The sequence below is a fragment of the Podarcis tiliguerta genome (genome assembly GCF_965153285.1).
Source record: "Podarcis tiliguerta genome assembly, chromosome: 13".
Lineage (NCBI taxonomy): Eukaryota > Metazoa > Chordata > Lepidosauria > Squamata > Lacertidae > Podarcis > Podarcis tiliguerta.
Genome location: NC_139546.1, coordinates 46958344 through 46983254, shown reverse-complemented (window position 1 = coordinate 46983254; position 24911 = coordinate 46958344). Strand labels below are relative to the sequence as shown.

At 48.1% G+C, this 24911-nt stretch overlaps 1 protein-coding gene across 1 annotated transcript; it reads left to right on the top strand.

Annotated features, from left to right (window-relative positions):
- On the top strand, positions 1–24815 carry MMP14 (matrix metallopeptidase 14). Its single transcript, XM_083410393.1, has 10 exons — positions 1–383; positions 9712–9860; positions 14433–14555; positions 15452–15759; positions 16262–16423; positions 16943–17106; positions 17779–17917; positions 18765–18915; positions 20788–20903; positions 22453–24815. Exons 1-10 carry the CDS (start codon positions 285–287, stop codon positions 22773–22775), a joined length of 1734 nt encoding a protein of 577 aa, XP_083266519.1. The 5' UTR covers positions 1–284; the 3' UTR covers positions 22776–24815.
- Positions 24816–24911: the final 96 nt, after the last annotated feature.

Below are 24911 nucleotides of genomic sequence, written 5' to 3'. Positions count from 1 at the left end.
CTCTCCATCCTCCTCGCAACCCTCTAATTGGAGCCAGACCCCGCGCCCGACCACGTCTCCACTTTGGGCGAGGGGGAGAGACGGGGCGGAAGGAGGGAGCGAGGGAAAGCAGCGCGAGGAGGGGAGAGGAGAGAGAGAGAGAGAGGGAGGGGCAGAGAAACTCGACACCAGCAACTTTTTTCTTTTTTGCACGACGGGAGAAAGGGAGAGGGGGAGAGAGAAAAAAAAAGGCTTTCGGGTGAGTGGGATCGCCACAGAGCGCCACACTCGGGGGGAGAAGCAACATGTGTCCGTGGCTCGCCCTCCTCCGGCTGCTGCCCCTTGCCGTGGCCTTGAGCGCCCTCCTGCCCCGCGGATCCTCCACCTCCCGCTTCAGCCCCGAGGTGAGTGCCCTGCAAAATCGAGGGAGGTAATGCCAGCTCCTCCTGGCCAGCTTTCCTCCGTGCCTCCCTCCTCTTTCTCTCTTAATCTCCCAGGCTTTCCTTTGCCCGACCTGCTTCTCCGTTCCTTCCCTTGCATCCCTCCACCCGCCTGCCTTCCCCACTCCTTTGCTCTCTGCTTTCCTCCTCCTTTACGTCCCCCCCTCCTTTTCTTTTCCTTACCGGACAGTTCATTCCTCCACGTTCCCGCTTGGTGCGCTTTTGTTCCGGGGAACCTTTATTATTATTATTATTTTGCTATGAATGAGACCCATTTGGAGAAGATCTCCCCCTTATTTCCACCCCTTCACTTGCTGGCTTTCCGCACTCCCTTCTTCCTGCCCTCTGCCTCGCTCTCTCATTCTCTTGTTCCCGCTGTAGACTTCCCTCTTGTTTCACTCTTCTTTCACCTCTCTCTCTTTCTTTGCCTCGTTTGCATTCTGCACTCCTCTGCCAGCCCAGGTTTCTCATTCCTTCCTTCTGTGCCTTCCCCTCCTGCTAAGTTCTCTTAAATGCTCCATTCTTCGATGTTCTTGTCTCCACTTGTCTGCTGCAGAGATGGCTCCGTTCCCTCTCTCTCTCCTTTGCTCTCTCTTTCCCTCGGCCTTTGCCACACTCATTCGCTTTCAGCTTGGCACCCATTATTCTCCACTTATATATCAACCTCCACCTAAACAGGATTCTTCCACCTCTCCAATCACAGAGCCTTCACCTTTTCCCATTGACTGGGCTTATATATTGATTTCCCCCCTTTGCTCGATTGCTGTTTGCAGTTTAATATTTCTGCCTTCCTTTTTGCAAATTCCTTTGTATGTGTTCTGCCTTCCACAGCACTCCTCCTTTAGGAAGCTTCTAACAACCACCCTTCCCTGGTGGTCAGTATGGCCTTTCCAATCACTCCTGATCTTTCCCCCTTTTCTTCTTCTTGAGACGCCCCTTCACGAGTCAGGCACGTTCTGAATTTTCCTTCCTGTATCTCCCTTCTGCCAAACTTCCCATCACCTTTGCTCCTATTCTTTTATTCACATTCCTTCTCCAGCTGTTCTTTCCATCTACTCCTCCCTTGCTTTTTCTTTTACCATCCTTTGTGTTCACCCCCTCCCCTCTTTTCTTGGATGTGTTCTGCAGCTGGAGGGAGAGATGGTGTTTTCTATGCCAAGGCATTTTCTGTTCCATTCGTTCTTTTGCCAACCTTCCCCATTCCCTCACTTCCCTGCGCTTTCGTGTTCCAGTTTTGGATGGCTGTCCCTTTGATGCAAGCTCCCTTTCTTCCTTGATTTTGCCCGTCAGCTTAAACACTTTCATGCCTTCTGCCCCCCCCCCCCATTGATGTCTACCAAAATCCCTTCGTTTTAAGGCCTTTATTCTCTTTCGCAACCTTTTCTCTTCCCTTTTGGAGAAATATTGCAGCTTAAACTCCCCTAAAGTGGATGGAAATCCAGCTTGCCTGTTCCCTTCCCTTCCCTACCCCTTTGTTTATGTACTTTTAAAGTTTTATTTATTTGCATTTATGTACTGGGTTCACACACCACCATTTCCACCCAGACACCCTCGAGGCAGCTTGCAACAGTCCATCAGATTGTCATGTAATCTCTTCCTTCCTTTCTGTTATTTGAACTGGCTCAGTGCTCCTTTATAAGTCAAGTAACGTTAAGTCACAATTCATTCCTTGCTTCTGAGCCTTCACCATTCTCAACAAGCAGATAATTCCCTCTTTCATTGTGACCCTTTTCCTGTGCCCACTTTGTTCTCAAACTCCCTCCCTATCTTCCCATATCTATCTGTCTGCTTGTCCGCTTATATCTCTCTCTCCATCCACTGTTTTGAAGGGAGCCTGAAAGAGGGATTGTTACTTGTGGTGGTCACACTCATCATCCCTTTTCATTCTTTTTTTTGCCTCACTCAGCCAGACAAAAGAATTATGTGTATACACCAGAGAGAGCGAAGTCTCTCTCAAACCACTTTCAACTCCCTTTAAAAAAAGCTTCCACCTGCCCATCAATCATCTAATCTTATCTACTTCTTAGTCTGCCATCTCTCTGTCACCTATTCAACATCTCTCGTCCATATTTCTCCATTTAGCCATACATATCTCAGGCTCCCCATCCATCTTCCTTCCCTCTTTCTTGATCACACTGCTCTCAGTTACGCAATCCTTGAAGGAAAAAAAAACCCCAAACAAACCACCTTGGTCTCCTTCCAACTTTTCCTTGGCTTTTGACGGCGTGTCTGTTATTGTTACAGTTCCTTTCTTTCTCTTCTTCTTTTTGTTCCTTGCTTTTATTGCCGATCCAAGCAACTTTTGCTGCTGAAACACACACACACTTTTTGTGGTAGCTGGGAATGTTTTATGTTAAGGGGGAAGAACCCGAATCAAGTCCTGAAATGTCCTCAGAGGAACAAAGAAGTCTGTGGCCTTGGTGGCTGGTTTGGAAGAAAGAGCTGTGAAGGACTTTGGGATCAATGAGGGCTAGAATGATGGTGGTGGACATCCACTGGCAGAAGATGCAACTGGAAGGATGTTTTTTACCTTGTAATCTAATTGTTGTGATAAGTTTGGAAGAAAAAATGAATGCAGAGAGAGAAGAATATGAGGAAAGAACCCAGGCAGGAAAAGGGCAGCTTTTCATGTGGGTGTTCTCAGCCAATTTTACAATTGAAAAAAAAATAACAAGAAGAAAAGGAAATGGACCCAGTATAGGAAGGCAGAGGAAAGAACAGTTCAGGGAAGTGGCGGTACCAGGACTGAAAGGGGTTTGGCGGCTGTGACCTTAAGCCACTGGGGTCTGAATGCCAGGAATGAGGATGTGGGGAGGGACGAGACAAAAGAGGGCCTTGTCTGAACCCTCGAGGAAGTTTGCAAGTTTGCTCGGACAAGAGCGAAGGCCCGGGGATGGCTGGGGAATTCACTCTAAGGAAGGCTCTGGCCTAGGATGAAACGAAGGAGCAAAGGCTGCGTGGGCTGTGGGTTGTTTGTGTCTCTTTCTCTTCCAAGGGATATTTTTGAGGCTTCAGGGATGAGACACGGTGACTTTTTTTAGGGACCGCTCCATCCCGAAGCGAGGGAAGGGAGTGCGAAGGGAGAGCAAGCGGAAAAAAGCGGGGGCACGGGGTCTTTTTTTATACCCAAACGTTGGCGAGTAGAGCAAGGGAAATTGGGGGGGGGGGGAGCGTCATGGACGGATAGGAAGGCAAGAAAATAATTGGCAACGCCCGAGGGTGTCAAAATTTGTCAGGCTCCTTGACATCATCACCTGGGCCTGCTCCAAGTTCTTTTTTTAAATCTTTGCCTTAAGGGGGTGTGTTTCTGGAAAAAAACACGCACACAAGGCCTTTATGTATAGAGTCTGAAATGTATACATTGCTGCGCACTTTGACCCTAAAGTCCCCATTTCCCTGCGCCCACTTGCTTGACTTAACTCTCATAAGTAAGGCCAAATATATCAGGAAAAGGTTTAGGCTGCAAGTCTAAGCACACTTACTAGGAGCGAGCCCCATCAAATACTTGTTTTGATTATTTATTAGATTTATATCACACCTTTTGTCAAGGTAGCATGGTTTCCCCCCTTCCTCATCTTATCCTAGGCGGTACTTTAGGCTGAGAGACAGTGACTGGCCCAAGATCACCCAGCGAGCTCCAAGACTGAGAGGGGATTCGAACCCTGGTCTCCCAGGCCCTAGTCCAACGCTCTAACCACTATACTACCTTACTTCTGAGTAAGCACATATAAGATTGTGCATGCATAGTATTCTTCTTCTTTTGTGGAGCATGGAAAAGGATCTCCTCTGGTGATGTTAAGAGCTCAAGCAGCTTGGCACAAGAGGAGGCACTCCTGCAGATATTTGAACCCCAGGCTCTTATACAGCAGACGTCGCTAACTTTGTGTCTTCCCAAGTGTTTTGGAGTACAATTCCCATCGTCATGCTGGCTGGGGCTAAAGGGTGATGGAGAGTGCAGAACCAGGAGAGTGCAAGCACCATGTTGGTGAAGGTTGATTTAGGGCAGCATTGCCCTGAACTGGTCTCTGTGGTAGAATCATAGAATTGTAGAGTTGGAAGGGACCCCAAGGGTCATCCAGTCCAACCCCCTGCAATGCAGGAATCTCATCTAAAGCATCCGTGACAGATGGCCATCCAACCTCCGCTTGAAAACCTCTAAGGAAGGAGAGTCCACAACCTCCCAAAGGAGACAGTTCCATTGCCAAACAGCTCTTAGGCCAGAAAGTTCTTCCTGATGTTGAGTCGGAATCTCCTTTCTTGTAATTTCAAGTCATTGGTTTGAATCCTGCCCTCCAGAGCAGGAGAAAACAAGCCTGTCCCCTCTTCCAGGTGACAGCCCTTGAGATATTTGAAGATGGCTTATCATATCTGGTGAAGGGGGAGCCAGCATAGGTCCTTCAGAGTTGATGTCGTATGTCTCTAGATAAACCAAGTAGATTGCTAGCAGGTGAATTCTGTATTAGGGGAAGGTTCTGAACTGTATTCAAGGGCAGCCCCATGCATAGCACATTATAGTAGTCCAAGCTGGAGGGTGCTAGAGATCAGGGTGGCCAGACTACTGCTATTCAAGAAAGGCCACAGCTGTCAAACCAACCTAAGTTTCTATGTTTCTTAAAACTTAGTGCAGTTGTGTGTGTGTTTACTTCAAAGTACATCTCACTGGCTCAGTGTACCCAAAGCACTAAGCCCCAAACCATTGTTTAAGTGGGAAAGAGCAAACAGATTCCTAGGTTGTGGCTGTTTTGTTCCTTCTCTGGCCCAGCTGCTGCTGTTGTGAGTGAAGCTATGGTTTGGCAAGGTGTTATGTCTGATCCCAGACTTGTGGTTTATCCATGAATGGTAAAACCATAGAACAAACCTTGGTTGCAGCTCAAAAGGCCATGTTCAGACAGCATGCTAAGCCAAACCATGTCTTAGCAAACAGCAGTGCAGGAGGAGAAGTGGTCACAATCTACTATCCAGGGAACCTGCATGTTTGTGCATTCACACTAAACCATGGCTAAGCCGGGTCAGTGTGTTGTTGTTGTTGTTGTTGTTATTATTATTATTATTATTATTATTATTATTATTATTATTATTATGTATTGAATTTTTATACCTCCTTATACCAGGAGGTCTCAGGGCGGTTCACAGAACAAAATCAAAATATAAAACCACAAAATATATAATCAAAATAAAAACAACAACCTAATAACCCTCCCCAGTGGGCTTCAATCAGCTGATGAATTGGTTAAAAGGCAGGTGATTAATCAGCTTAAAAAAAAACCCCTCTTGGATTGTTTGACAGCTATTAAAAATAAAACTTGCAGAAAGAGGGGCAGCAGCTGTGTTGTATCATCCACTGTATGAAAAGCCAAAATTAGGGTGTTCCAAGGACAGGGCTGCCAATGGCTACCAGCCATGATAAGAACACCAGAATAGAAGAAGAGCGCTGCTGGATCAGGCCAAGAGTTGATCTCATCCAGCATCCTCTATCTAGGGGTGGCCAGGAAACTCTCAAGCAGTGTGTGTAAACAAGAATAGCCCTCCTGTATTTGTGCCCTTCCAGCAACTGGCATTGAGAGAGGTACACTGTTACTAAGCCTGGAGGTTCTACAGTATTTCATTTCTCAAGGCCAATAATCACAGACAGACCTCTCTTTCCCTCTGGGAATGTGGATGATTGCCCCTCTGATGCCCTCCAAGCCAAGCCGGCCATTGTCATACCTTTGCAAGTTGCACTGTCTGCCCTCTCAGCTGATTTTTCATGGCGTGCCCCTGAGTTCTGGTCTTCTGAGAGAGGGAGAAACATTTATCTCTGTAGCTAAATGACACTTCCACGTGCAGAGGCAGTCTACCTCTGAGTAAAGAACAGGCACTAGGGATAGATCTCAGGAAAGACCTGCCATGCTTATGTCTCAGGACGTTCTTTTGGGGTCGGCTGCTGTCGGGAAATGGATTGACAGGCCATGCAGCTGCGTTTTGAGGGGTTGGGAGAATCGCCCTTGCAAAACCTATCGCATCACAAAGAGTTAACTCTTCTCCTTCCCCAGTTCTTCTCTCTGTCTTCCCCACCATAATTCATTTGCTGCTTGTTTCCTGGGTTTCTCCCTCTGAGCAACATCCCTTTTGAATCACCTGATGTTACGCAAGGAGATGATCCATAATGAGTGTCAATCCTGAACCACAGTTCCTTGTAGAGATGACCCCCCCTCCCCTTCTTCTTCTTCTTGCTGCTCTGTTCTTTTCATGCTGCTCAATTCAGTCTCGCCACAAAAGCAGCTCCCCTCACCCCCAAAGCATTGCAGAGACCAGCATCTGAAGATCTGATCCCAGGCGTCTTAGATCTGAGGAGAGCCTTGCCCAGCCTGCTTTCAGGTCACCATGCCTGAAAATGGCTGCAGACGGAGTGATTCACTGTAAAGATCAATGGAAGGGGAGCAGTGGGGCGGTGAGGGGGGAGGAACTGAGACGGCCACAAGGCCTGTGTGCCTGGCAGGGAATGACACACAAAGCAACTGATAAGTGAAGGAAGCACTTAATAAATCCCCTGAAATTTGTGGAACTTAAGGTTGCATTTGATGTTTTCCTGACTGAACTGGGCAGGGGGCAGGGTGTGGGGTAAGTTCCCCTTAGCACCAGCCACAGTCATCACAGAACTGTAGAGTTGGAAGGGACCCCAAGGTCCAACCCCCTGCAATGCAGGACTCTTTTGTCCGGTGTGGGCTCGAACCCACGACCCTAAGATTAAGAGGCTCCTGCTGTACTGACTGAGCTGAAGCTGGTGCAGACAGACAGGCAGAATAAGGAGAAGGTGTTATTTTGGAGTATTTCAGGGCTTCCCCAAACTTCCAACCCTCTTACACAACTCCCCAAAGTGCACTCCTTTAATTTTCAAAATATATTTAATATTCCTCCCCTGTTGTGCCTGTGTATGAGTCGCTGTTCTGGGCATGACTCCTCTTGAGATCAGGTGGTTCTTTGTATTGGGAGCAATGGAATGAATTTATCATGCCCTGTTCATCGCTATTGCCTTTCATCCAGTGGAGAACGTTGGGAAGGAGGGCAAGGCGATCACGCAGAGGCACAATGTGTCAGCTCCTGAATCATGAGGTGCTTTGGGCTCACAGCATACTTTTAACAGATTGGCAGACGGACAGAAAGATGAGTTGAACGTATGGGAATGAGTCGGTGGATGGGCAGCGATTGGGGAGGAAAAGTGGATGGGCAGAGAAAGGAAAGAAAGATGGAGTCAATAGATCAGGACTGAGGATGCTGGGGTCAGTCAGGTGTTGTTGGACTACAGCTCCCATCATCCCTGGCTATTCATCATGCTGATGGGAGTTGGAGTCCGACGGCATCCAAAGGACTAAACAGGTCCTCAGACCCCATGATAGACTATATATATATATGGAAACAGAAGGATTGCACTGTGAACTTTATTTGTTTAGTTCATAAATTTGATATAGTGCTGGATTGTAAAAACGAAACCGCAAAGCAATTATGTAGGTGGATAGGTGTATGTGGAGGAGAGAAAGGTTGATAGTTGAGAGGTGTCCTTTATAAAGGATGCCCTACCTCAAAGCAGGAAACAGAGAACACACAAATGGATTGATACGTAGGGAGGAGTGTGGGAAGGACAGATAGACGGGAATATGCTGAAAGATGGAAGCATTGAGTGGGATTGATACCAGCAATTATTGGGCAGTGGGTCTTTGCCATGGATAGTATGGCTGAGCTGACAGTATATGGACATAGATCAGGGGCGGGGGACATGTGGCCCTCTGGGTGTTTGATAGACTACAATTCCCATCATCCCCAATGAGCATGACCAGTGGGCAGGGGTGATGGGAGTTGTAGTCTGGCAACATCTGAAGGGGAAACTGGGATAGAAGAAGCACAGAATACCAATAGTGGGGAGCCCCATGCCCCATTCTCCAAGTCCTTTGTAAATGGATTTGTAATCTATAGAGGGTCCTGAACTTTTTTGACCCTCTGGACATTGCTGCACTCCAACTCCCATCAACCCCATCCAGTGTGGCCAATGGCTAAGGATGATGGGAGATGTAGTCCTGCAAAAGGTCTTGAAGGCCACAGGCTCCCCAGCCCAGTTTGTTTGATCCACCATCACTCCTGGCAGCCAGCTATTTTGTTTTTCTTGAGCTATCCAGAGCGTGCCTGCATGTGGTGAGCGGAGCTAGCAGGAGAAGGGCTGGGATTTGTGGAAAACCTTGTTCTGAGGCCAGGGGTTGGCCTCTATCTGTGTCTGGTTCCTTCGAACCCTATGATTCTGCGGCCGAGCTCTCACCAAAGCGGTGAGCCAAGACTGGGCTGTACCACTTCAGATGGTCGAAGGGATGGGCACGTATGTCCATATGAAAATAACCCCCATGCATAAAATATCAGCACATCAGAGAGGCGGCTGCTCTAATATTCTTTGCTGTGCTCATCTTCTGCCTGAAGGGCTTTTGTTTTAAATTGGGTGAGCCACCCCCCCCCCCCGGCAGATTGAGGTGGCACAGTCCAGACACAGGTTTGACCATCTTAGTGAGAATGAAGCCTATAGGTAGAAATGGACAGAGGAAAGAAAAAATCCTGAAACAATTTGCCGTGGCTCAGTCTTCCATTCTGCGTTTTTTGGGTTGTGTACCCTTTGCAGTGATTCCGGCTTCACAAGTGCGCTTGTGGCCAAACTCTCTCTATATAAGCTAATCACCAAATGGCACCTTAAACCTGGTCACCGCAATGCAATGTCTAGGCGCCTTTTTAGGCGGTAGAATTTATTGTTGTCGTCGTCGTTGTGATTATTATTCATTTCATTTCTATACTGCTTTATATTTTAAAGAAACAATCTCAAAAAGTGGTTTCCAGCTCATTGAAACGTCGATTAAAACAACCCAGAATAAAACAGCTTCAATCTTCAAAGAAGAGAATTCAGATCCTTTTCTAAGTGACATTTGGCTTTCTCCATATTTTATTTAGCTACTTAATTTATAGAGCTGCCCCATTGCAGAAGGGCTCCAGGAAACCAGTGGGCCGGAGCCATTAAGAGTGTCAGACTAGGACCTGGGAGATCTGGGTTCAAATCCGCACTCGGCCATGAAGGTCACTGGGCCAGTCTCAGCCCCTTAACCTACCTCACAAGGTTGTTGTCCGGATTAACTGAGGAGGGGGGGTCAACCATGTACTCCTTGGAGAAAAAATTGGGGTATAAATGCAATAAATAAGCAAAACGTGCCTGGGGAATTTCGACCACTGCTTGTGTCCTTCCTGCCGCCTGTGCTTCTCACACCCTTCTCCTTTCTCCCCCCAGGCCTGGCTGCAGCAGTATGGCTACCTGCCCCCCGGAGACCTTCGGACGCACACTCAGCGCTCCCCACAGTCGCTCACGGCCGCCATTTCGGCCATGCAGCGGTTCTACGGCCTGCAGGTGACGGGCACGGCGGACTCCGAGACCATGAAGTGAGTTCCCTCCTCCTCCTCCTCCTGCTGCTCACTTCCTTCCTGGGTTCAGTTCAGCATTGCCTACACTGGCTGGCAGCAGCTCTCCAGGGTGTCAGGCAGGGGGCCTCGCGGACGCCTCCGTTGCAGTTCTCAGGCTCTGCCACCATGGCCCTTGGTGTGACGAATTCCCCCTTTCAAAATCCAGTGGCGACTCTTCTCTGTTTTCACTGATAAAAGCCTAGGAAACTTCGCTTCACACCTACCTACAAGAGAAGACCCCTTTTAAAAATCTCTTTTAGACCCATGCCCTTTTGAAGGCAATAACGCCCTTCGCCCTCCCAATAATTTATTTTTTAAACTTTTTTTTTTGGGTGGTGTGGGGTTTTGTTTGGCTGGGAGAGTTGCATGTTTCTAGAGAAGGCTGCTGCCTGCTTTTTTTTGTCTGTGTTTTCGTTCATTTTGGGGTGCTTGTAACTGTTTTGCCTTCTTTCTTGAGGGGTTTCTGAGCATTGCCAGTTTTTCTTATGGGAAATGTGTGGTTTTGAGGCTCCCCTACAACAGTTTTTGGGGTTCCAAATGTGCCCCAGGCCCCAAATCATTTGGGACCCCAGTTTTAAGGTGTAGCAGTAAATAGTAATAATAATAATAATAACAATAGTGATTTATTGCAAACCATGTCCAAAAAACCGGATTGTATTTACATGGTTCACTGAGGTGCTGTGGCAACTGCATTGCTTTTGGTACGTGGGGTCTTTTAGTCATGGAGTGGGGGTAAATAAACAAAACTGTTTTGCTTTACTGGGAAACAGTATCAGAGGGGAATTGTATCCCTAAGTACTGAAACCAAGCATCAGTCAAGCAAATGGGGTATATTTCTCACAGGTCCTATCATGGCGACCTTCAGTGACCGTGCTTCGGCCATTTTGAAATGAGTGTGTGGTCGGCAGCTGTGTCCCTTGGTTGCCTGCCGGCCTAAGTTGGGTAAAGAGGAGAATTAAGAACTGTGAGGGCCTTCCTCATTCGGGGTACACGCTTGGTGAGACCCAGCCTTGATAAAGCTCTACTGAATTCAAGGAGCCACCTCGTAGATGATAAATCTCGAACTCAGGACAGGCAAGACCACCAGCCCAGGAGCTGAGATTTGTCCCTTGAGAGGTGCTTCCTGCCTTCAGAAAACTTCTCCTATCCAGACTTCTGAGATTTGAAGGACTATGGGCAGTTTTTCCAAAATGCCGCATGGCATTTCTCAAAACGCTGGTGGTGGGAACACGATATTATGAAACCACCTAAAAGGGCCATGATGTAACCGAGAGAAAGGCTGGGACTGTGGTTGTGGCTGGGTGGCTGACTTCCAGTTCCCAGCGCTGGCAAGCAGGCAGAACGGCTGAGCGGCATCCTGTCCCAGGGGTGGCCCTAGTATTGCATACAGAGCAAGCAGTGTCTGGTGGAGTTAGGGCTGACCAGTGGAACTCCACACCACAAGAGCTTGGCGAGGGTACAAAGAACAGAGGAGGAGGAGGAGAATTTTAAACAGGACTCAGAAGCAGCTTCCGGGTGGGTCTTCTAGGGCTGGATCTACAATTTTTGCAGCGGGGGAAAATGTATGCACTGCTGCCCCCCACTTTGACTGGAACTCTCTCTCTGTGAGGTAGGGGCTCATCTTTCGCGGTGGCAGTGCGTAGTTGCCAACTGCAATGTGCAACATCGTCCTTTAAAGCACATTAAGTGGTTCCTAAACTATAAGCTAGCAAAAGATTTAATTAACATTTTTTTTAAAAGTGTTTACCTTTCCCCTCTCCATCCCCTCTCTGCTCCCTCTTTCTAAGCTCCCCCCAACCCAGTTTAATCTAGGGCCAGCACTTGCCTGTTACGTAAATGCAAACTCCAGCTGAAAGAGCAATTTTATTTGCCACGGCCGGTGAGGACTGCCCTCTGCTCTTCTCCCCTGCAGAGCCTCAGCCAGGCCCCATCTTGAGTCGTGGCATGGATGTCTCCTGCCTACAAGCAGAGATGTGCACTGCCCGGAACCGGCCTTGTCTCACTTTCGCCAGCCTTGCCACTGCCAGCCCAGCAAGCTATGGCCAAGCTGAAGGTGGCAGGCCTGGTGTCTTCTCTGCCTTGGTCAACAAAGATTGGGAAAGGGAAAAGTCTTGCACATCTCCACTATGTTTGGCATATAGAGCTAGGTGACCGGCAGCAAATTGGCACCCCTTGGCCTATGTAAAGCTGATAAACCAGTGTAAGAACTCAATGCGCACGCTGGATGATGGGATTTGTATTCCAAGGCATCCAGAGCTGTGGAAAGCTGGTTTGGAGATCCTTTGCAAAAAGGAAGAGTGGGGCAAGAGAAACCCTTTAAAAGGTGTTATTTGCTTGTCTGTTCTGGCTTAGTGATGATACGGGGAAGGTCTGGGCGAGAGGGTTGATCAGGGATGATGGTTCTTGGAGTCCAACAACTTTGGTGGGGTGGGGCTACTGGTTTCCTTATCCTTGTGCCAAAAGCATCCCAGAAAGGCTTCTTATGCTAGGCAGAGGAAGTCAGAATTGTGGGTGTGGAGGAAGGGAGAGGGGAATTGTGGAATTGGCAAAGAATGACTTAGTGTGCACCTTGGCAAACGACAGTGCCGGAGAAACAAGTTGGCGTGCGTATGCCGTTGTTTCAGGCAGCAGCCCCTCCTCACAACAACCCTGTGAAGCAGGTTACACCAAGAGACTGCGATCTGCCTCAGGTCCACCCAGGCAGCTGAGTAGGGGTTCGAAACCTGGTCTCCTAAGTCCTATTCTTGCATGCAAAACTTGGTGATACTCTCCCACAACACTATGGTTCCTGAATCAGAAGCCCGGAAGGATACCCCTCCGCATGAATCCATGGGGGCCCAATCCACCCAAAAGTTACCTCGTACAATCTTCTGTCTAATGGAGCTGTCGTCAGCCTGCCTTCTGCTCTCAATAAGACCCAGAATCAGCTGTCTGAGTTACGGGCCGGCGGCTATTGGCTTAGCTTCCTCAGTCTATGATGCCACCTCTTGTATTTCTATGTTGTGAACTGCCCTGAGATGTACGGTTGAAGGGTGGTATACAGATTTAAAAATAATAATAAATAATATCAGTGCAATCAGAGAGCAAAGACAGGGCTTTTCCTCCTTAGGAGTCTTGCTTCTCTTTTGGTCTTCATAGCAGTGGGCATCGTATATGATCACAGCACCATCATCCTGAATCGTTCTCCATTTGTAGTTTCAAGCGGCAGAGGCTGGCTTATTATTATTATTATTATTAATTTTTTATTTATACCCCACCCTCCCTGGCCAGAACCGGGCTCAGGGCGGCTAACACCAATAAAATTACAATAAAACGTAACAGAAAAAGAAAAAACAGTTAATTAAAATACGGGTTAAAATACAATTTAAAATGCAGCCTCATTTTAGTAGTAGCCTGTAAATCAAAACCATAAGGGGAGGGAAACATGAGGGTCAGGCTGAGCCCAAACCAAAGGCCAGGCGGAACAGCTCCGTCTTGCAGGCCCTGCGGAAAGATGTCAAATCCTGTAGGGCCCTGGTCTCTTGTGACAGAGCGTTCCACTAAGTCGGAGCCAGTACTGAAAAGGCCCTGGCCCTAGTTGAGACCAATCTAACCTCCTTGTGGCTCGGGACCTCCAAGGTGTTTGTGGACCTTAAGGTCCTCCATGGGGCATACCAGGACAGGCGGTCCCATAGATACAAATACCACACTGCCCCACCAACCTCTGTTTGCAGCTCCCCACCTGCCTGCTTTCCTGTCTACAGTCCACCCAAGGATGGAAGTACCCTGCCTGCTTCCTCCCCCTTAGTCTCAGTGTTGCCGTTCTAGGACCCGGCAGGGAAAAGGATGGCAGACAGAACTAGAATGAGCTGGTTCTGTCCGCCATTGGCTCTAACTTCACCTGCTGTTGAGTCCCCATGTCTTCCATTCTACCTGTCCCGATATGCACCAACCCCCGGTAGTTTCAAGATGGCTAGAATGTAAATAACTATTCCGACAGAAGCAGCGGTAAATGCTGGCCAGATGTCAAGGCATCGTCACCACCAACATCACCGTTTATCTCATGCTTTCTAAGCAGTCTCAAAGCAGTCCATAAAATATGCAAACACTTTGAACTTTTAAAAGCAAACGCGTCAATAAAATACAATTATTATTTTTTTGCTGAAAACGCTCCTCCAACAATACTGACCCTATACGAAGGACACTTGCTACCCCAGCCTACTAAATGATTAACACCACAGACAGGCCGGAAATCATACTGTAGTCTGATTCCAAGAAGGAACCAAGGGTAAACAGGAATGACTTAGCCTGGCAACTGAAAGCTGGCAGTGGTGGTGCCAGGCTTTCCACAATTCCACAATCGGGGAGTGATCACTGAAAAAGCTTTTCTCACATTGTCCCCCTCTCTCAGAGGCGGCGCATGAAGAGAGACGGACCCCATGACAAGTTGCTGAGCCTGGGCAGGTTGTCCGCACGGCTAACATGGGGAGGTCAACCTACAGAGACTTTGGTGAGATAGAAATGTGTTTCTCAAGGGCAGCTGGAACCTTAAATGTGTCTTCGTTCCTCTAGGGCTATGAAGAGGCCCCGTTGCGGCGTCCCAGATAAATTTGGAGCGGAGATCAAGGCCAATGTGCGGCGCAGGCGCTACGCCATCCAAGGGCTGAAGTGGTCGCACTACGATCTTACTTTTTGGTGAGGTTGGCAGAGGAGACAGTGTGGGGCAGGGAGTCGAAGGGCTGATCTGTGGGAAAGGAGAATTAGCTGTGGGGATGGATCTGTCAGAAGAAAGGCAGGCGATATAGAATTACGGGGGGCAGAATTCTGACTTGTTACCAGAAGAAAATGCAAATATGGGGTTATTTTTATACACATTTCGTGTCGTCCTGATGTTGAAATCAACGTGGGACTTCAAAGTGGGGAAACTTTTAGGAGACGAGACAGTGAGGCAAAAAACATGAGTAAAAAGGCAGCGTAGTGGCCTCTTGAGAAAGACCTGGGAGCTACATGGAAGGCAAAGTCTGACTCCTCAAGCCCCACTTTCAATTTCTTGCTCTGCAGCTTCATTTTTGAGTGCCCCACATGTATTCTAGCAAACATCATTTGCTCAAACTAAACACTTAAGATAGGAAGAAATCTGACGGTCTGAATAAGCCAACACGTTTAGCGCTACAAATCCAGATTCTCGGGTTTCCAGGCAACGGAGCAGATTTCTCCCACCCTATTTTTCAGTGTTTTCCCTGAAAGTTTCCCGAAGTGGCTGTCAGAGGAAGGGCAGAAGTCATAACAAGCTTTTGGCACCATTGTCCTGCCTGAAGAGCCATCTTGAGAGGGGGAAGCAGCTAAATGGGGTGCGTGACTGAGAAAGGAGGGAGAGCTTGGAAGGTCATTTTAGCCGGACAAAAGGAAATCTGAAGCTGGTTGGACAGGGATGATTGATTAGGAGGATTCTAGGGATCCTGAGAGGGATGTCTAAGCGATCACTTTGTGGAAGCAACACAGGTTCAGAGGCCTACATGCCTGAGATGGTTGAGGTATCTAGACGGGCCTTTCCAAAATCCTTGGTATTTCAACTTCTGCTTCCGTTCCAGCATTCAGAACTACACACCCAAGGTAGGAGAGCATGCCACTTTCACCGCAATCCGACGTGCCTTCAGCGTGTGGCAGTCTGTAACGCCACTGCGCTTCCGCGAGGTTTCCTACTCGGACGTGCGCGAGGGCCGCCAGCCGCAGGCCGACATCATGATCTTCTTCGCGGAAGGCTTCCACGGCGACAGCACCCCTTTCGATGGCGAAGGAGGCTTCTTGGCCCACGCCTACTTCCCTGGGCCCCACATTGGTGGCGACACTCACTTCGACGCTGCGGAGCCCTGGACTTCCCGCAGCGATGACCTTAGCGGTGAGTGGAAGTTTAAGGTGCTGGAAGGACTTTGGGGTGGGGGGAGATAAAATGTCAGGAAGACGAAGCATAAATGGTGGCAGACGTGACTGATGAACCCTTGCGTGGGAATGAGTCACTATGAGTAACAACCGGCGAGAAAAAGGAACCCCTCTCTCCTCATCGGCTCGAGACCAGCCAGAACATCACTTCCTTTTTCTAGTTCCCCAAATCTCATAATGAAGTGAGTTCTAGACAAAAGCAGAAGGACTTCTTAGGAAGGAAACCCCCTGTATCCAATTCCTTATTTTCTCCTGAGCCCAGCCTTTGTTCGATCAGAACCGATATCTGTGAAAGAATGGCCCCGTGTCCAGCTATCCTTGACCTAAGTAATGTTAAATTCCCCTTGGCCAAGATTTTTGCACTCTTTGAACCATTCAGTGTCCTTCGTCTTGAGGGGATGGTTGACTCTGGCAAACCATTTGCAAAGAACGCTGGTAAATCGTTGCTTCCCTCCTCGTAGGAAATGACATTTTCCTGGTTGCGGTGCACGAACTGGGCCACGCTCTGGGTTTGGAGCACTCGAACGACCCGTCCGCCATCATGGCCCCCTTCTACCAATGGATGGAAACGGATAACTTTGAGTTGCCGGAAGATGACCGGCGTGGCATACAGCAATTGTATGGTATGACCCCTCTTAACCTCCGTTGTGACTTCTGACCCCTTGGCCTGATTCCATTTCTACTCTTATATCACTCTCACATGTCAATTGTTGTTCCCTTAGCATGGCCAATTAAGAGCTTCAAGGGAATGGCGGCCATGTTTTCCTGGCCTACTTTGAGGCTTTCTGCTTCCAGTTCCACTCAGCTCATTTTCTGACTTTACACTGACAACTAGCTGCTTTCTTTGGAATAGGGATATGCTCCAGAGCGCAACGGAGTCATTCATCTCTGTTGTTTGCCCCCTGCCATTTTGTAATTGGCGGAATAGTGCCCTTGAACATGGAGGTTTGATTTTAAGTTGTTATGGCTAATAATTCCTCAAAAAAGGGGGAAATCTCAGGCCAAACTAAAATCACCCCAGTTCTTCGCTGTAACCCTGACTTCTTAGAACTTTCATTGCATGTTTTATTCACACACAAAGCTGAGCCTAACCCTGCCCTGAAAGGTTTGAGATTATTAACCCTTTCCATCCTTGTCTCCAGGAACCGAAATCGGCCACCCCAGTAAACCTCCGCCTATCCCTCGAACCACTATGAAGCCCCGGGTCCCAGACCGGCCGCCCAAGAACCCAACGTACGGCCCCAACATCTGTGACGGGAGATTTGACACCATCGCTGTGCTAAGGGGCGAGATGTTTGTCTTCAAGGTTAGCCCAGTGTGGGGAGCACAATCAGAGCCTTAGGCTGTGGGGAGGGCAAAGCAGAGAGGGGAGGTTATGAGTTTGTAGGAAGGGCGATAGCCCTGCTTTGGAGCCATCTCTGAAAATGCTATTATCTGGGTTTATGTTTGCTACATAAAAGAGATAGATTCATCATTCTGTAAGATGATTTTTGGCGGGGAACCCTGAACTCTGCAACCTGTGTATGAAATACGGAGATTTAGCAAATCTGCTTATTTTGCGTAGTTTATTAAGCCTCTATTAGTCATGGTTGCAGACTAAGGTGTATGTAGGCCTCTAGTGCCCATTCCCTTGATAGCTACTGACATTCTAAGTGGAATCTCCACAAACACAGGTTTAATATTTGCTATGTATTTTCAAGCTTGTCTGTTTAACCTTAAGGGCTGAAAATGTTGGTTTTTTTAAAATTTAATAGTCAGAATGTAGAAACCAGTACCCAACATCAACTTTCATTAGTAACCAACGTCAGCCCAAACCCAGCCTGACTGTGGAATTGCAAAAGCGTGCAAGCACCAGCTATTATTGCAACATCCATTAGCATCAATATCCTCATGCATGCACCCACCGATCTAAGTATGCAGGGCAATTTAAACACTGTTTTACATCATTTGACACATTTGGAAACTCGCTGCTTTCCAGGACAAATGGTTTTGGCGAGTCCGGAATAACCGTGTGATGGACGGGCACCCTCTCCCTATCGGCCAGTTCTGGGTTGGTCTCCCCTCGACAATCAACACAGCCTATGAGAGGAAAGACGGCAAATTCGTATTCTTTAAAGGTTGGTGGACTGTTATGAATGGTTTGCTTCCGAAGGCAGCAAGGTCTTTCTCAGTGTGGGATGCCAATACAGTGCTGCCCCGCAAGACGAATGCCTCGCAAGACGGAAAACCCGCTAGACAAAAGGGTTTTCCGTTTTGGAGGTGCTTCGCAGGACGAATTTGCTATGGGCTTGCTTCGCAAGACGAAAATGCCTTGCGATTCCTGGGTTTTTTTTCCCCTCCCCCCCTTTTCCCCAAGCCCCTAAGCCGCTTAACAGCTGTTCGCTAAGCCGCTTAACAGCTGATCACTAAGCCGCTTAACAGCTGATCGCTAAGCCGCTTAACAGCTGATCTAAGCCGCTTATCAGCTGATCTAAGCCGCTAATAGCCTTTTAGCAGCTAATCCGCTAATCCCTTAAGCCTTTAATAGCCACTAAACCGCTAATAGCGCTAATAGCGCTAATCTGCTAATGGGCTTGCTTCGCAAGACGAAAAAACCGCAAGACGAAGAGACTCGCGGAACGGATTCTTTTCGTCTTGCGAGGCACCACTGTATGTTACATAACTAAATATATTATTCCCCCTTTCCCAATTTTTTTTATTATTATTACTGTGATTTATATACCTTTTAATTGCTGAGGTGGGCTGTGCAGCTGTCCTGCCAAAGTCCCTTGCATGGGAAAACAGCCTTGCAGGCCAAATTGGGACCTGTGCCGGGCTAAATTTGGCCTGCAAGTCAAAGCACCCCACCATGATTCTTTGTGGTGTTTGACGGGGGTGGAAGTTTGGTCCTCTGGCTAGGGAATGCTAGACGTGGTTAAGGCTGCTGGTGCATCTTGGGAAATCAGGTGGCCTTCCTTCTTTCAGGGGACAAGCATTGGGTCTTCAATGAGGCCACCTTGGAACCCGGCTACCCAAAGCACATCAAGGAGCTGGGCAGGGGACTTCCCACAGACCGGATCGACGCCGCTCTTTTCTGGATGCCAAGTGGGAAAACCTATTTCTTCCGGGGAGACAAGTGAGTTACCGATAAGCTGTTGTGGCCCACTAAAGCGGCTCACATTCTGCACCCAGCAACCACACTTCTTACCCAGCGAACGGTTGAAATCTTTTCAGCTTCAAGACTTCTAGTCATTGGCTTTGCCAGGTGAAAATGCGGGAGGATTTGGGTAACGAGCGCCGGCTGTTTTGAGGGAAGAAACCACTGGGTGGTTCAATGAGTCCTTTGTCCCTGCACCCAGGTCAGAATGGTGATTTGCACGTCAGGACTGCTGCAGAAATCCCTGTGGCTTTGCCCTACCTGGGCACATTTCACCATCTCTCATGTCCCTGGACCCACACTCAGGCTCCACCTGCCTGCTTGGCAGGCGAGACAGGCTGGCGGCAACCTTGGGATCCCACTTCAGTCAGCTTCCGGCGGCCCTCCACTGTGCCGCAGGACACCTGTGTCGAGCCTGGGCCCAAAACTCTGCCTGCGTACATCTGCTGTGGCTCCTTGGGACCAAAACAGAGTTGGAAGAGGTTGGAGGTCTCACAGCCAAGCCCCTTTGCTCAGCGGTCCCACCCCTATCCATCATGGTCTTTCGAAGCATTCTGTGCAGGAGTGTCTGAATCTCATTGCTGTGTCCAGGAGGCCATGTGCAGAGAGGGTTGCCATGCAATGGCAGCTTCCCTGGGCAGAGTGGAGGGAAATTGCTGTAGTTTCTCAGAGTGAAGCAGTTTGCCAGCCAAGTCTCTGTGGGAAGCAAGTGGTCATTGTGAGACCCTTTTTGTGAGCTGGCTGGCAACGCAGTCATTTTTGTTTTCCATGCATAATTTTTGGGAAGCTTTTTTGCAACGCACCCCGAGCCCTAGAACAGGCTGCTTGTGTAAGCAAATGGACACAGGAGGATAGGAAGTTGACATAGTACTGAGTTAGGCCATAGGGGGCTCATCTTGTTCAGAACTGTCTTCACTGTCTGACAACAGCTCTCTAAGGTTTCAGGCAGCCCTGCTTGGAGTTGCCAGAGATTGAACCCCTTCCGTATGCAAGTCAGATGCTGTATCACCAAGCTATAGCCCTTCCAAACAATATGCTACTGTGAGTTGCAGGGGGGAGGCAAAGAGGTGAAGATCAGGGCATGGAAGCAAATTCTGCTCCCGCAGCTAACTAGGAATCTTCCTCTTCCTTCCCTTCTGGGTTCTGTAATTTCACCAGTCAACACCTGCAACATTTCCAAGCCTGTCTTCACATTCTTGAGGGCGAAGAGATTGGCTTTTATTTCAAAAGAGCAGCAACTGAGATTGTCAGGATGCTGAACGCTGCACCTGCTCTCAGAATCTCTGCGTTGCATGATCACATTGAGAGATAGACCAGCATAAAAGTGTTTCTGGTTCCTTATTAAACCTAAAGGTTTAGCTCTTTTTCAGCTATGGTTGCCAGTTTGCTGTGTGCAAGTTAGTAGCCCTGCAGACCGCAGAATACTGCCCAGGGCAAAAAGTCCCAAGTCAAGGCAGTGGGATGTTCTTCTGAGTAAATTTAGCTTGGGCTGCACACTGCAGATGTTTTACCTGTCTTACTCAATGACACCAAAGATCCAACAACTGCAGGCACGAGATACTCCAGATATTCTTAGATTGCAGTTTTCTGAGCACTGGCCATGCTTGCTGAAAGGGTTGGTGGGAGTTTTCCACCCTTGGTCTAACCCTTTCTAAAGGCCCTCTTAGCCACATCATGCAATCTTGAATTCCAATTTAAGGCATTGTCTGGCCACCAGAGGGAGGTTTGATCACCGCTGCTGCAGTTTTCTTGCTCATCCCGTCAGGGGGTTTTGCTACAAAGAGGGAAGCAATTACTTTTCTCTTTCTGCTCTGCAGTCTTTTTAACACGGTGTTCTTTTTCATTCTTCAGATATTACCGCTTCAACGAAGAGAGCCGAACGGTCGAGCCTGGCTACCCCAAGCACATTTCTGTCTGGGAAGGGATCCCTGAGTCACTCCGGGGGGCTTTTATGGGCAGCGATGAGGGTGAGAAAGGGGGAGTGGAGGGGGGGCTATTGGGTGGGAGGAAAAGGGGGTGATGAAAATGCTCCACTTTCTAATGCAAAACTAGGAAGGATGCAGCCCACCAGATACTGACTTATGTAAGAAGCAGCTGCCAACATTCTGTGACCAAGAAAGAGTGAACAGGAATAAAATTGGATGGTGGTGTGCAGATAGGGTCAGGATTTGATACCTAATAGCTGGAGTCATTGTAGCAGGGAGCTTGATCAGCAGCCACCATATTGCAGCTATGCAGAAAAAGCTGAATTGCTGCACTCTAGGACATCGTTATGCATTCATTGCTTATCATTAAGGGAGTGCACCGTTTCCCTTCAGAACTATCCTTGTGAGGCAGATGAGGCTGAGAGACATGGGCTGGCCTAAGGGTCACCCAGTGAGGATCAGGGCTGAGAGAGGGATTTCAACGGGAGCAGGCCCAGCCCTCGTCCAATATTGCCTCTCCTCACCGTTGCAGTGAAGGCGATGCCTGCCTTGTCCCCTGATGTTAACAGAGGGTAGCCTGCCCTCAGCCGCAGGAATCTCCTGAAGAAATGCAATGCATCTAGGTGCATAGATTATGCAAAGAATGCCTGCCAGGTGCTTCTTGTGTGAAAATCAACCCCCTGCACACTCAGCCATTCAAAAGGCGTCCCGTTTTAATGACTAATAATCGTTTGAGCCTTCATGAAAGATGGCTGGTGCGATACTGTTGACCGCCATTGTGGAGATAATGTTGTGTTCCTAAAATGATTCAGCGGGTTGCAGCTGGTAATCGTTTATTAAAACATTAATTTTTCATTATGTGATTTTTTTTTAAAGGAAGCTTTACCCTTCCCAACTCTGATCAGGAAGCCATTTTGCTACAATGAAATGTAAAATGCCTTAAAAAGTGATTATAGCTTGAATTGAAACCCACCCGATTTTTTTTTTATTATCTGGAACCAAAGGTTATTTTTACGAATTTCTAACGTGAAATGAAAGTGAAGATTCAGAAAGAAAACATTTTGCTTTCAGAATAATGAAACTCTTCACTGTGAAATACCATTTTCCTCACAAAAGAAGTCTCAGATGTAAAAAAAACATTGCCTTTATAATTTACACATGCGTTTATAATAGACACATTGGTGTCAAAATCCAAAGGGAAGGTCTGAAATGAACATTAGGGCCACGAATTCTCCACATGTACTCAAAATGGGGGGCAGAAAATGGAATTTGGATTCCAAAGCTTAATCTGCAAAACACAGGCAGATATCACTTGAACTCCAAATCTGCACACGAAATAAAATGTGCAAGGTCCTCAACTTGAGACTGAAAATTAACTTTGAAGTAGCCACCAGACAGATCCTACATCCCTGCCTCAGATGGGTTTACAGTTTAAAAGTGGGGTTCAGAATTTCACAAAACCCACCTCGAATTTTATTTTATTGTGAATGATCCCATTGTTGCGAGCGGATATTTTTTTTCCTTTGCTGTTATAACTGACTCTCATTTTCTTCCCTGTTTCTTGACCACCCCCTATTCCTCCCCCGTATAGTTTTCACCTACTTTTATAAGGGAGACCGTTACTGGAAGTTCAACAACGAGAAGCTGAAGGTAGAGCCAGGGTACCCCAAGTCTGTGCTCCGAGACTGGATGGGATGCAGCTCGGGCGGCGACCGCCAGGAAGACGGCGAGGAGGTCATCATCATCGAGGTGGACAATGCGGAAGCAGGGGAGGTGAACGCAGCCGCTGTGGTGTTGCCCATCCTCCTGCTGCTCACCATCTTTGCCCTGGGGATCGCCCTGTTCATCTTCAAGCGCTACGGCACGCCCAAACGGTTGCTGTACTGCCAGCGTTCCCTGCTGGACAAGGTGTGACAAGGCGAGTTCCCTCGCTGGGCTGGGAGCACCAGGGCCCTCCTGTCTCCCTCGCCTTGGCCACCATCTCTCCTCCGGTGCTTCTTTCGTGAACCCTTTTGCCCTAGTCGCCACACTCTTCCTTCTCTGCCTTTCCCCGGTGCTGCCCTGCCGCCATTTTGTCCTCGCTGCGTTCCTCTTCTTGCCTTCGTTCTGCCACTGCTCCTCGCGTGCTGCTTCCTTAAGCCATGTCCCGATCTCCTCTTCTCCACTTCCATTTTCTCCTGCTGCATCCTTTCCCCTGGTCCTGTTCTCCCTCTTTCCTCTCCTCCCATCTCCTCCCCACCTCTCCTCCTTCTCATCCCTTCACATCCCTTCCACCCCCAGCGGGTGCGCTGAGCATGCTCATCATGAGTGTAACTTGAGGAGGCAAAAGAGGACCTTCTTCCCCCATGCTGGTTTCGGTCTCCGCCCGACCCCCGTCGCAGTGCACCCCTTGACCTCCGCTCGGGAAAAGGAGACTTCGCTTTGACCTGCCAACCTGCAAGGCAGGGGGATAAGACGGCACACTGTGAACGCCCACCAAGGTCCCCCCCCCCCCCGCGCGCGATCTCCCATGGGTGGGATCGAGGTTAAATTATCACGGCGACCCTCCCAAGTATCCGCTGTTAATGCTGCCCACCTTCTTTCAGGGTCATATGGGAATGAAGGATGGGCAAAGGATGGGTACCCTCTATTAGGAGTGATGGGAGGGGAGTTGCAGGTTTCAGCCTCGTGGTGGGCGGAGCTATGCAGATAAAATAGGGAAGCTGCAGAATTTTGGGGCGGGGCAACGTAGCACGGCATTCCAAAAAGGGAACTCGTTTTATCATTCCATTGGGCGTGGCTTGAAAAGGAGGGAGGAGCCACGGCTGACCAATAGAAGCGCTTATGTAGATGACCCAACAGGGAGGGCCCTTGGTGGAAGACAAGGGGCGGGGTTTAAAATGTGGGGCGTGGTCATACCTTTTGGAGGTGGGGAAGCATCTTAAAGGGCCAAACCTAGGGAAAGTGGAGGTCTCACACACAGCAGAGGTGGAGTTGGCCATTGGTACCCTGAATGCAACAGAGAGTGGGGCAAGTTTGGGAGCAGGAGGAAAGGGAAGGGTGGTTGTGGCGGTCGGTCTGGAGGTGGAGGTAGAGGAGGAGGAGGTGTAGAATGGGATGGAGGTGGTCAGCACAGTTCAAACGATTTTGCATAAATGTTTACTCCAATGTCTGATTATAACTGCATGAAGTTTACAGTTGTCACTTCCAATCCATTCTGGATTCTTAAAAAAAAAAACCAAACCAATCAAAGTAGCAATTTCCAAAAACGGGGGGGGGGGGGGGAGGAGTGGAAGAAAAATTCCTATTGCACCAGAGAACTGCCTCAAACTGCCTTATCCTCCTTTCTTAGGGAAAACGTTTAATTTTGTTTGTTTGTTGAATATGTAATTTTTTAATTATTCTATAGAAATGCCTTTTTTGAAAAAAGAAAGTTTAAAATAGTGCATTAACAGGGTGGGGAAATCAGAATAGGGGTGGGAGACGGAACCCCCAAATCCTGCAGGCCGGGAACGAGGTATCTAAACTCTCTCCTATTCAGACCATTTTCCATTGGGGGTGGGGGAGGGCGTGTCTGAATTCTGGGTCTTGTGTTTTCAAATGGTCTCCAAACGGAATTAAACTGTGTTTAACGATACATTTGGGTTTGTGGGCGGGTTTTTAATATTGTTTATTGTTTCACTTTATTGTTATTATTATTTTGCTATTATTAATAAACACCCATTCTTTGGGAGGGGAATATAACATACATTGCTGGGGCCTGTAGGCTGTTTTAAATCTGTTATTCCTTTTAACGTTTAGCAATAAAAACCCCCATTTCTGGGTGGAAATGGACTCAAAATGCTGGGAGTTTTCAAACATTTATTTTATTTTTGTCCCCACACAATTTGTTCATGACTATTTTGTTATTAAAAATAATCACCAGAGATTTTTTTTGGAAAAAATAAATGCTGGAATTTCCCCTCCTTTTTAGTAGTATGTTGTATTAAAGTGTGATTTATATTTCTTTTTTTGGGAATTAATATCTAAATACTCACGAGATATTTCTGCACATTCCTGGAAAGTTTGCTT

Bases quoted from the DNA above. Each gene is read 5' to 3' on its own strand.
- MMP14 (XM_083410393.1), top strand. From the start codon at position 285: ATGTGTCCGTGGCTCGCCCTCCTCCGGCTGCTGCCCCTTGCCGTGGCC. The intron at 384-9,711 runs GTGAGTGCCCTG...TTCTCCCCCCAG, and splicing joins CCTCCCGCTTCAGCCCCGAG to GCCTGGCTGCAGCAGTATGG. The intron at 16,424-16,942 runs GTATGACCCCTC...CCTTGTCTCCAG, and splicing joins TGGCATACAGCAATTGTATG to GAACCGAAATCGGCCACCCC.